Source organism: Antedon bifida, chromosome 7, assembly GCF_963402885.1.
Source record: "Antedon bifida chromosome 7, ecAntBifi1.1, whole genome shotgun sequence".
Taxonomy (NCBI): domain Eukaryota; kingdom Metazoa; phylum Echinodermata; class Crinoidea; order Comatulida; family Antedonidae; genus Antedon; species Antedon bifida.
In genome coordinates, this window is record NC_136232.1 from 12,081,842 (window position 1) to 12,094,278 (window position 12,437).

Below are 12,437 nucleotides of genomic sequence, written 5' to 3' on the forward strand. Positions count from 1 at the left end.
CATGCATTGAATACTTGATATTTTATGATAAATTAGTTAAACGCAAGAAATATAGGTATTCTTAAAATGAATGCCATGTTCTGCATGTGGACTTGAATGTGTATGGTTAATCTGTGATGTGTCAACAAGGATAATATGCACTCTTTAATGCACCTACTGTATATCCATAGATAGACAATTAATATTTTATAAGAATAAATAAATGGTTATTTTGATACAAAACACGAAATCTTCCTATTAAGTTGAATCTTGTATGTTGTATCAATATGTTGATATAAAGTTTGTGGTACACCACATATATTTAGTTCTGAAAAGAACTGTTGACTTTCTCGATGTTTCAATCACTATACTTGATCGTCCTTCAGAACTAAATATGGGTGGTGTACCGTAAACTTGATATCAGCATATTGATTTCACCATGCAAACCTTCAAACAATATAAAATCTTATGTATATCTTATAATTCAATATAGAAAAGGTTTGTCCAATTGATATCCTACAAATTGTATACAGATCATAGTGTAGGAATGGCTAGGGACTAGAAGTACATACAGAATGTACTGACATTAAATCTTCTTAGGCTGTAAATTGTCTTACCTCACATTGTGTGGGTTTTATTATGGATTTTAACAGCTTATTCTAATGTCATTTTAGGTGCTTATTAATAACTAAAATGCTTTTTAATATAACTTTCATGGAACATAACATTTCCAAGTCATTGACACCATGAAGAGATGCATGCATACAAAAAGTATCATAACTAATACGCATAATTCATACAATGAATATGTTCATCTCTTCCTGGTGTTAATGACAATATTTTTAAATGCCATCAAAGAATTTGGGTAGCCATTAATAACCTATATTGTGAGTGGCTTGTATAATATTTAAACAAGCTTATCCAAATTCTTTGATGGTCATTTCATATATTATAGTATTAGTACTGTATATGACAAGTATAGTCCCAGGGGTCTGGGTATGAAATTTGGCCAAAATTAGGGTGTAGCATTACACCCGAATTTACATTAACAATTGAGTATATCAAACTATTGTGTCTAAAGTTGCTTAAATTAGGGAGTGGGATTATACCCAAGCATGAGATTATACTTTGTGTTATATATAGTAGAATTATACCCTTTTCACGATCTGCAAAATGTAACAGGTTGTAACAAGTTGTAACCAGGTTTGCATAGTGTGAATACAATTTTGTGGAAAGACTTTCCAAAAGATCGCAGGAAAAAACACACTGATAAGAGGCCTGTTTTTGTTCCGAGATGTCCCGAGTTGTTACTACGTGTGCGTGTATTGCCCTGATATTAAACTGACCAATCATAGTATTCAAATACTGCGCAACTATGCTTTCTCCAGAGATTTCTCGCGTTTCGCGTATGCGTGTATGAAAGCAATAAGTCAGGAGATCAAACCTAGTTACAAGTTGTTACAAGTTGTAACAAGTTGTTACAAGTTGTAACAAGTTGTTACAAGTTGTAACAAGTTGTTACAAGTTGTAACAAGTTGTAACAATTTATGCAGATGTGAAAAGGGTATTGTAGTAGTAAAAAATTTTTTGTGAGGAATATTTGACTGTACTTTTTGTATACTTCCTTTACTAATGCTTTTTTCTCTTTCTCCACTTCTTTTAGATCGAAGTGAGAGTTCGTTTACTCAGTCTCGCAGTTCTAGCATGTCAAGTCTGGACAGAGAGTCTAAGGAGGGTGTACAGAGTCTGTATTTTGTGGAGTCCTATGCAAGAAAAACAGGCAAGTACAGCACTATTAATATTCTATTTTAAAATATTGCAATAATAACTAACATCATTATTAACATCACCTCTGACATGAAGTATTAGCAGTTTGTGTGTGAGTGTGTGTGTGTGTGTGTTACTATTTGAAAGTTGTCATAGTATTTTAAAAAATTGTCGAAAGAAAGGATTGCTATAAGGAATTGGAATGACTACTTGTTGTATGTCCAGTAGATTGGACTACTGTAGGATAGATGCCACACGGTGGCTTAGTAAACATTAAGTCTCATCTTTTTATCGAGTTAGTATGTGGTGTTTTCACAACCATTCCTTCATGCCAAAGACATTAACATTATGTGTACATTTATTTATTTTATTATTAAATTCTGTAGCTTTATTGTGCCAAGGTGTAACAAAATAGACAAAAAGATTAGGCATTTTAAAAATAAAAATTCCAAGTACTGTAGTAATAAATTTGAAAAAATTAAGTATAATGTTATGTTTTTAAGGTATTTAGAAGGATAGATAAGTTAATTTTACTGGTAAAACCTGTATATGTGTATTGTAGGTATTAACATTGTATAGCAAACCGACCTTAGGTGTGAGATGAGATGTACTTTTTTACATACTCGCGCTGTGTATGTCAGGAATATTAGACTTTTTTTTTTATATTTTGTTTTGTCCTACGTACCTTACCTATAAGAATTTTCACCCCTCCATTGCATAGACCCTGTAACTGGACAGGTTATACCAGAAACGGAAAAAAGTAAGTAACAACCGTACAAACGGTCTCACTAAAGGTTTCCACACTTTTGTATCTTTTCTGTCAATGAATAGTGTTGATGGTATATGGTTATATTTATCCTTACAAAGCCTACAATCTGCATTTTATTAACTACTTTTTTCCTTACATATTCAGCACCACATTACAGTTTTATCTCATATTGTATACTTAGTCTCTGAACATGCGTTGTTTTAGATAATATTCTGTATACATCTTATTTTCAGTTGTTTTTTTTCTTTGTGGCTGGACAATCTGTGCATGAATGCACTAATTTACTGCGTCTTTTGCATCTCGTGCAGGAGTTAAGCTTTCTTTTACAAATATTATTTTTTTTATATATTTTCTTCACTGAGCTCTTTAAATTATTCACACAATTCATTGTTTTCACTTTTTTTTATATACATTTAGTTTACTTTTTATTTTTTATTATGTTTATGGATGTTTTCAAGATTATTTGTTTGAAATAAAATTATTTAAATTTAAATCAGAAGAATGAAGCTAACTAAACATTATAACAATATATTTTAATGTAAATATATTTTAATGTAAATATATTTTACTATTAATATTTTAATGCTTCTTGTTTATTGTGCCAATTATTCTTATTCTATATTTTTCAATACAATATGTTACTTTAGCAAAATACTTTGGATAGATATTAAAATAAATATTTTAAATTGTTACTATTTTTAAATGAATTGATATAAAACAATGTATTCAAGTATTACCATGTTTTACGTGATAAAATGATTATAACAATGTGTGTACTCAGCAAACTGTATATAACTTTTAACATTATTTTTTACAATGGTTATTTTTCCCCTAGAAAGTCGGTAATGTTACAATTTAAAACTTTATTTTATTAGATCCGATAACAAGTCCATGTCTTTGGGTCGGTACTACTCTTGGATCTACTTTGGTTATTGTGCTAAGTCTACCGCCACCTGGTGATCAACGAATCTCACAGCCAGTCTTTGTTTCTCCAAGTGGTATGTATACAGTGTAACTCCTCCTTTAGGACCGCCAACCATATTAAGGGGACACTTAAGGGGAAATATACATTTTAAATGATGTTTTAACACTACAACTATTCATGGGACGCCTGTATTAAAGGGACATATTCCCAAAAATGAACAATTGGAAGTATATGTTTTAACATTACTAACCCTTATTAAATGGTCACTTTGTTGAGTCCTCAACCTGTCCCCTTAAGTTTTCATTTTGCTGTTGCCCAGATACAGTTTACTGTATATTGTTAAAATTATTAAAATTTACAATACGTTTTATATTTTATTTTTTTAATTATTTACAGGAACTGTCCTTTGCATGAAGGGAACAATTCTTAACATTGCATTCTTGAACAGTAATGGAGGACTTATATCGGCAAGTACCGAGGCATGGAAAGACATGAATTATGAACAAAAGGAGGGAGAAAGAGAAAAGAAAAGTTAGTACATATCACCAGCTAATAACAGCATATATGATGATAATATTTAACACTGCTGTGATGCATAAAAACCATAGATAAAATATGTGTTTATCAGTATGTTTTTTGTTTATTGTACAGAACCCTCAATGCCGCCACGTGTTCCTAGAATCTCCCCGTCAGCTTCAACCGAGATGGCCGATAGGCAATTTGCTGTCATTACTTCTGAGAAAGAATCTAAGGTCAGTATTCATCACACAAAGCTGATTGTATAACAAAAAACATTGATACGATAACGATAGTATTTATTGTCATTGTTACAACTAGGTACAAATGCAGTTTGGTGAAACATCTGGTTACTTTAGACAATTACGTAAAGATAAAATTTAGCATTTAGCAATTTTGCATGATTGGAATGATTAACAATTGTAGAGCACGTCCTAATGCATACCTTGCCATTTGAAGTGAAATAACAAATCTATCCAATTTGAAGTGGAATACCATAATTTTGATCATCATAAGAATCCAGTTTTATCTTTTCAATGGAATGCTAACGTAGTGTATAACTTTTCAGGTGATTTCATTGCCCTCGCAGACCTGTGCTTACAGGGCCAAAATTGCTGAATCATCGTATGTGGTGAAAGCTGATGTTATAAGCATGCCTAGTAAGTTTGAAAATATCAGGCAATAATCTATTTTTTCTGATTTTTTTTAATGACTAAATCTCTGTCTACACTATCAAACTTTATGTCACAAAAAATGAGATGTGCCCATATATTATGATGTCATATCACTATCATATTTGACCACATCACACTTTTTTTGTCACACTAGTTGTTTAGACTAGCCTATTACTAATATTACTACTAAAAGCTTTACCATTTTTCTCATTATTCTACAGCTAATATTTATCATGAATTGTACACCTACTAGTGCTACTGTACTACTAATAGGATAGGAATCGAACCCATGAATACCAGATCACCAACTGGTGTAATGCCACTATAAAGCTCTGTCTACACTTTCAAACTTTATGTGACAAAAAAATGTGCCCATATATGGAAACAATGATGTCATATCACTACCATACTTGGGCATATCACTACCATATTTGGACACATCACAGTGGATAGATCTTAAATAGTCATAATCTATAAACTTATTTTTATTTGTTGCAAAATAATTTATAACTGTTTTCTATTTAGATAAAGAGCTGTGCCTAGCATGTTACATAGCAAATGGACATGTTGTTATCTACAGCTTACCAAGTCTACGACTATTACTGGATTATGACTTTGTGCCACTCACAGACTTAAGGTATATTAGTTTGTTACCACTCACATACTTAAGGTATATTAGTTTGTTACCACTCACATACTTAAGGTATATTAGTTTGTTACCACTCACAGACTTAAGGTATATTAGTTTGTTACCACTCACAGACTTAAGGTATATTAGTTTGTTACCACTCACATACTTAAGGTATATTAGTTTGTTACCACTCACAGACTTAAGGTATATTAGTTTGTTACCACTCACAGACTTAAGGTATATTAGTTTGTTACCACTCACATACTTAAGGTATATTAGTTTGTTACCACTGACAGACTTAAGGTATATTAGTTTGTTACCACTGACAGACTTAAGATATATTAGTTTGTTACCATTTTGTGGTTTTTTTAATGCCATGCATGGTACATTTTGTAGCTGATTTTTCCAAAATTTTTGTTTACAGAGTTGGTCGAACATTCCAGTTTAGTGCCCATGGCAAGGCCCTGTACCAGTGCAGTCCTACTGAAATCCAGCGGTTGACTGTATGTGCAGAACACAGGTTTGTCTGCTTCTATTTTTGTTTTTGTTCCTTCAAATATTGGTATATAAAATATTTATTGTTACAAAATTCTACACTTTTTGAAGTAGTTCTTTGATTTTCTTTTGCTTTTCATTTTTTAGCAACAGTCTACATGACATGCTCGGTGACCTGTTTATCCCATGTACGACACCCGAGGCTCCCTCTCGAGGTTTCTTCAAAAACCTCTTCAGCGTTAGTTCTGGTTCGCTAGACCGCCAAGAGCTCTGTGAGTATACATGTATTTTAATACAAAAAATGGTTGAATAATATTCAGTGTACAGTTATTTTGTCATTTTATTTTATACTGGGTAACCTCTTCAGTCAAAGACTGGTCTCCAGAGAGGGCCCAGTTATGATCAGTGGCTGTGTGTGTACTAATACACCGGGGTAACCCCCTACTCGTCTCAAAAGATGTACTAAGTTCTTTTAAGTGCACATGAGCCAGATGTGTACACTTGACCTATGGTTTATAGTCCTTATCCGAGAAGACTCGTTCTACCACCAGAACCACGGAGCGAGTGAGCCTCGAACCCTTGCCAATGTTATGGCTACGTAATTACGGTTCCACTGTCTTAACCGCTCGGCCACTCACTCACAGTTCATTGACAATCAGTGTTCTATCACACCAGTTATTTGTATTGCATTTAAAATTTGATTTTGATTTGATAACTTCATTGTACAAATACATGCATTTATGATATTTTAAAAGGTTCTAGGAAATAGCAGAAGCTAATCTAAGCCTAGACCCTGCTGAGATTAACAACATGTACGGTACATTTGTGACAGATGGTGACCTTCCAAAGACATTGCGTATTATTAAGCCAGATATTGTATATTGAATTTCATTTTTTAACCACCACTCTTGAGTGGTATGTGCGCTATATACATATTATTATTTATTATTATTTGTATTATTAGTTGGAGAAAACAGTGGGAAGCCTTCAAGAAGCATTGCCAAACACGTACCTGGTACAGCTGGAATGGAGGCTGTTAAGGCTCAATCTCAAACTGTTGGTGGAGAAATAGCACGTACAAAACTGGTAGGTAACCTTTTGTTTTTAAAAGGTACTACTATGAATTTGATATCTTCATTATCATTTTGGTAGGACATGGTGGTTCAGTCGAGCAGGAGTTTTTCAAACGCTTTCTACATACAACTGTATTATTATTATTGATGTTATAGTTAATTCAAATTATCCAAGGAGAAAATTATTACAAAAACTTTAGTCTGCTTCAAAACATCCGGTTTCTTTTTATGAATGAAGGAAATAAATGTTATTTTGATTGATTTATTGATAAGGCAGAGGAATTAAGAATTCCTGGCAGTCGGAATAGTTTACTTTTATTAAGTCGTAACAATATGTTCTTTTTTGTATTTGTAGGAACTAATTAAACGAGGAGAAAAATTGAGTGAGACAGAGAAGAGAACATCAGAGATGATGCAAAATGCGGAAAGTTTCGCATCTGCTGCCAATGAACTAATGAAGAAACAAAAAAACAAGAAATGGTATCAACTGTGAATAGAATCAGCAGGGAAACAACAGTAAGATGGTTACATGGAGGATGCATTGCCACTTAAGGGCAGCATTCGCTTGCCAGTTGAGGCGATATTCAGTTGCCAGTAGCAGGCAGCATTCATTTGCCAGTTGAGGGCAGTATTCATTTGCCAGTTGAGGGCGGTTATTCATTTGCCAGTTGAGGGCAGTATTCATTTGCTGATTAAGGGCAGTATTCATTTGTCAATAGAGGGCAGAATTTATTGCCAGTTGAGGGCAGTACTCTGTTGACAACAGTGGTTGAAAAACGATATAGGTTTTAATATTTTTGCTTTTTTGCATTTTAACACATTTTCATAATTATTACAATTTATTCAATTAAATAATTTTTTTCATTCTTATATAATCGTAATAATAATTGCCCCTCAATTTGATTTATAAAAAAGAATGACCCAGTAAGATCAAATGTCATGACACTATTTGGTGCAGAGAGGAATTTATAAATCACATGGGTATGTGTTGGTGACTATTATTTGTTGGCTATGTGTTAGCAATAATAGTATTGAAAGTTTAAAAGTGCAATAGGCTAGTTAGGTTGTCAGTACATGCTACATTATATCTAATTCCTATAATACGTAGTAGCTATGTTTAAAACTGCACGTTGTAGTCACCTCATCCTAATCATTCCTTCAACCAAATCTTATTTGTATGTTGTTTCTTAATTTATAGATTTATTATATTTATTAGTGCAAATGATGTAAATTATATGTGAAATATTATGAAGCAAAGATGTAAATGCTTGGTACAAATAATGTTTATTTACAGTATTATTAATATTGATTTACTAATAACAATTTTAAACTAATTAAATTATATGTTTACTTACAATTTTTATGTATTTAATACATTTTTCTCGTTCTTTCAAGATTGCAGGTTTTGTTTGATGTATGTATACATCGCAAGATACAGCTTATAACTTTGGTTGACTAAAAAAAGGCATTATATACAACTACATACATGGTCAATTGGTATAAGAAGAAAAATATATATATTTAGTAGTGTTATTTATACCATGAAACGTGTAATCTAGTTTAGAAAGATTTCAAGTAACAAAACCATATACAAACTATTATATGACATACGATAGTTTTAAAATACTTGACGATGTTCATAAAATATATATAAAAAAGAATAAAAATGAGACGGCTCTTTATGGTAATTTGGTTAAAATTAAAATACACAATTATGATGATGCAATGTTAAACCAATTGTTGATTTGTTTGGTTTCAAGCATTAAGTGTAATATAATAATAATAATAACTGTATAAAACACCATGCAAAACAATATAAACATTTAGTTAGGTTTAAAACATAATATATTAATTTTGAAGCTTTGTTGTATACAGTATTTGTTATAAAGTTTTCATCAAACCTTTTATCACAGTCTTAGTTTAGGCATGAATAAATGTATAAAGCAATTTTAAAACCCCAGCATTTTTGGTTTTGTAATGTTCTACAACATTAACATTGGTATATTAATAAACACGCTGTAAAAAGCAAAAATTAAAAAAAACGCAAAAGTGCTAAATAAAAAAAACCAAGTGATGTATGAAAATATCTTGTTATGAATATAAAGATGATGTTAAATATATTGATTATGAGTCTCCATATAATATTCTATTATATAAATATAAACAGTGTATATTGTTGTGTTTTATTGATGGTTAAGTGATAATTGTAAGCCATTCTGCTAAGTATGATTGACACCAAACAAACGTTATTTATCTAAAACTTATTTTGTAAGAAACTGTATATTGTGGTTTATTTATCAATTTCTTACCCTATCAATTCTGATCTCTTAACTCACCATCATTCCAATGTACATTAGTTTAACACAAGTTACAACATGCTATGATAGTCTGATCTCTTAACTCACCATCATTCCAACGTACATTAGTTGAACACAAGTTACAACATGCTATGATAGTCTGATCTCTTAACTCACCATCATTCCAATGTACATTAGTTGACCGCAAGTTACAACATGCTTGTTCTCATAAACCATAATTTGAATTGAAAAACTTTAATTCTCTTAATATTATTAAGATTTAAAAATGTATGCATGAAAATCCGATCACATTTGTAAATAAATTTCGATGTTAAATTCGTGTTAAAATATATATGTACTCATTTGTATAAAATCCATGACCAAACGTGTGTCTGCATTATCAAAATAAGAATTTTAACAACTTTTCATTTTTAAAAATCTTAACACCATTATGAACATTTCAAATAGTTTTGGGGGAATTAATTTCTGTAAAATATTTTTACATTTGTGAAGTCATTAATTTGCTTTAACAGTATTGTAGTAAATTTAGCATGACACACTTCTTCAATATCATTGTGAATTATACAAACAAATCATATTTTATTGCTATATAAAATGCACATTATTTTATATTATTGTAACCCAAAAGATAATTGTATTAAAAATCCGTTCATCCGTTGCAGCCATTTGATAAAGTTTCTTCTGGTTGTTTCCACCGGTATAATTTCTCAAGTAGGTGCTTGATACATTGTGGTGTTCTAATGTTTAAAACCGCTCTGATGCATGATATTTATATTGAATTATTTTTTAATTTATGTTTTTATATTATTAACTTTTATTTAACTATTCATCTTAGTATTATTTAATTAATTTTATTTATTGTAATTTAAACAATGATTTTACCTCAAAATTCAAACTATTTTTTACCAGATTCATTCTTTTTATACATTCCACTCGTGTGAAGCAAGCCCCATGGTTTTGGAATATTTCATAAGTCACGCTGTTTTAGTGTATTTGAACGTTTATTTACCAATATATGTATTTGTCACTGTCGTTGAATTATGCACGCAATAGCTGCTTAGGCAGCTAATTTAAACATCAAAATTAAGACAAAAATGCTTATATGCTTAAAATGTCAGGCTACAGTATATGATATATTATATTACTAAATCAAGCTAATAATCAGTGTATGTGTATAATAGCTAACCAGCTATACAAATAAGCCGAATCAAAGAACTACATTTTGTTTTACATCATGCAATTATTGGCCCCAATTATCAGCTTGCATTCAAAATGTAAAATAATGGTAACCATGCCGACATAGTTTTAAAAAAAGATCATATTTAGTATAATGTTTGTCATAGTATGTTTATTTATTCTACAATCGCCAACATTCTTATTTGATAAATTAACAACCAAATATAATTTAATGTTCACGATATTGGATTGGACATTGTGATGTGTTCAATAAATCTATTGTTAAATTCTTGTTTCTATAATAACAGTATTGAACTCTGAATTAGTGTTTAATAATGAATATGTGCTGTTGTTAATGAAAACTTAAATCACACACATTATGTGTCATTATCTCATATCATTAAAGGCTCAGAGAAGTATGTCATTTGTCTTATTAATTTGTTTTCTAATACCACTATCATACCCAAAGCGAAACTTGTGCGTGAAGTTGTTGTTTTGCGGGAACATGCGTTAATCAATTGGTTGTTGGGTTAAAAAATGCTCATGGATGCAAATTTTTTCAATGCCAAATTACCTGAATATTCAAATGAAATACAAACACAAAATTACAGTAAATCACTTTATTTATATCTGTAAAACAATCAATAATATAATATTGTTTCATACGCTAAAGGCCAATTTATACAGGCGAGTGGCAACGGTAAGTGGATACCCATGTAGCTTGTCCCACGTAGACTCTATCTATCCTCAGCGGAAAACGCCTGTCTGCTCCGCGCTTTGTGTAAATGGTCATAAGGAGTAGTCAAATTAAAATGTAAACTGCTCAATTTTTTTTTTTTTAACATTTGCACACATGTAACTGTAGTCCTTTATACTATAAATACAATTGTTTTGCTATACATCATGCAATTGATTTACTTAATATGTTTCCTTGGGGTATAGATGGCATCTTATTGTCTTCCTTGGGTCCAATTGGTACCACTTTAAATGATTGGAAATACTCTAAAATGTTCGCAACATCTAATGGATTCAACTTGTACTCTTCTGCAAGTCTTTCTACTGGCCACTCATTTCTGTTTCTTTGATATTTTGCAAGTAATTGTAATGCTTGTGGCACGGACAATCTACCGTCTGGTACCTGGTCATCATTATTCCACAACTCTGTTGATTCTGGTTGTCGCAAGCGGTCTGCAGGCAAAACTCTCGAGTCTTTTGGCCTATTATTAAACTGTGAAGCAAAAAATTGATAGATATGAATTGAATTAAAATATTTGTTTGTTTAAATATAAACATACAAAAAACAAACAAAATAATTATTCATTCTGTCTGTATACTTACTTTTGGATCATTACCGGACGAATCCACATTAACACTCTGTAGCATTGTCAATAGATTATTATCTTTCTTTTGAAAACGTTTAATATCATCACTGTCAGTAGCAATAGGGCTAACATTTTTATCTACAAATAAACATATTTTAAATTTATTTAATGTCACTTTTTACATAAATTCTCAATAAATATTACACGAACAATTTATCAATAATAACTTTATAAGGTAAGGTATAAAAGTAATCTTAATATAATTATTTAGAACCAACATATTTTACTCTACACTCATGAATGAGCGTCCCTAAAACAGGGACGAATTGACTACGTGGAAATCGGCTGAGAAGCAAATACTTGATTTGCTGAAAAGAACTTACATTTACTTGTGGTTGGGGTAGCATACTTCGGAGCTGGCTTTGGTTGCCGATCAAGTACCCGATGCGCCCTGTTTTCAACATTGAAGTTTTTAACTCCTCTTCTTAAAATATTTCCCATTTATATTGTATTAAACCTGGGCTTATTTATAAAGTAAACCACTTTTTCTGTACTCGCGACTAACAAGCTAGGCCTCCATGCTCGATTCTCTCTGATCATCTCTCCTGAGATCGTTTTAAAAAAACGTCACATTCCAAAAATTCGCGTCAACTGTGCTATGTGACGCGTTACTGATTTGTCAATGATATCCAATATAAAATTATTTTAACTTTTTTGTGGAAAGTGGGAGGAGGACTTTTAAACAATATTCGTATCTATAAGGCAATGATGGTTTTGCGAGAAATTTTGTGT

At 31.3% G+C, this 12,437-nt stretch overlaps 2 protein-coding genes across 8 annotated transcripts in view; one reads left to right on the forward strand and one right to left on the reverse strand.

Moving 5' to 3' along the window:
• The window catches only part of LOC144849070 (syntaxin-binding protein 5-like), a 34,108-nt gene extending 23,368 nt beyond the window's left edge, over nucleotides 1-10,740 (forward strand). For 4 of the 7 annotated variants that reach the window (XM_078706044.1, XM_078706045.1, XM_078706047.1 and 1 more), the window contains exons 18-28: nucleotides 1,643-1,759; nucleotides 2,468-2,506; nucleotides 3,391-3,513; nucleotides 3,837-3,971; nucleotides 4,092-4,192; nucleotides 4,525-4,615; nucleotides 5,156-5,267; nucleotides 5,686-5,781; nucleotides 5,904-6,028; nucleotides 6,721-6,842; nucleotides 7,185-10,740. In XM_078706044.1, coding sequence (XP_078562170.1) covers nucleotides 1,643-1,759; nucleotides 2,468-2,506; nucleotides 3,391-3,513; nucleotides 3,837-3,971; nucleotides 4,092-4,192; nucleotides 4,525-4,615; nucleotides 5,156-5,267; nucleotides 5,686-5,781; nucleotides 5,904-6,028; nucleotides 6,721-6,842; nucleotides 7,185-7,322 — 1,199 coding nt within the window. In that variant the 3' untranslated portion in view covers nucleotides 7,323-10,740. The remainder of the gene's footprint in view (nucleotides 1-1,642; nucleotides 1,760-2,467; nucleotides 2,507-3,390; nucleotides 3,514-3,836; nucleotides 3,972-4,091; nucleotides 4,193-4,524; nucleotides 4,616-5,155; nucleotides 5,268-5,685; nucleotides 5,782-5,903; nucleotides 6,029-6,720; nucleotides 6,843-7,184) is intronic. The other 3 variants (XM_078706050.1, XM_078706048.1, XR_013613947.1) reach the window with 2 other exon arrangements.
• Nucleotides 10,741-10,928: 188 nt separating this feature from the next.
• On the reverse strand, nucleotides 10,929-12,264 carry LOC144849097 (NADH dehydrogenase [ubiquinone] 1 alpha subcomplex assembly factor 4-like). Its single transcript, XM_078706095.1, has 3 exons — nucleotides 12,029-12,264; nucleotides 11,662-11,783; nucleotides 10,929-11,551 (listed from the first exon to the last, which is right to left on the reverse strand). Exons 1-3 carry the CDS (start codon nucleotides 12,144-12,146, stop codon nucleotides 11,225-11,227), a joined length of 567 nt encoding a protein of 188 aa, XP_078562221.1. The 5' UTR covers nucleotides 12,147-12,264; the 3' UTR covers nucleotides 10,929-11,224.
• Between the last annotated feature and the right edge of the window lie 173 nt (nucleotides 12,265-12,437).

Bases quoted from the DNA above. Each gene is read 5' to 3' on its own strand.
- LOC144849097 (XM_078706095.1), bottom strand. From the start codon at position 12,146: ATGGGAAATATTTTAAGAAGAGGAGTTAAAAACTTCAATGTTGAAAAC. The intron at 11,784-12,028 runs GTAAGTTCTTTT...GTTTATTTGTAG, and splicing joins TACCCCAACCACAAGTAAAT to ATAAAAATGTTAGCCCTATT. The intron at 11,552-11,661 runs GTAAGTATACAG...TTTGCTTCACAG, and splicing joins CGTCCGGTAATGATCCAAAA to TTTAATAATAGGCCAAAAGA.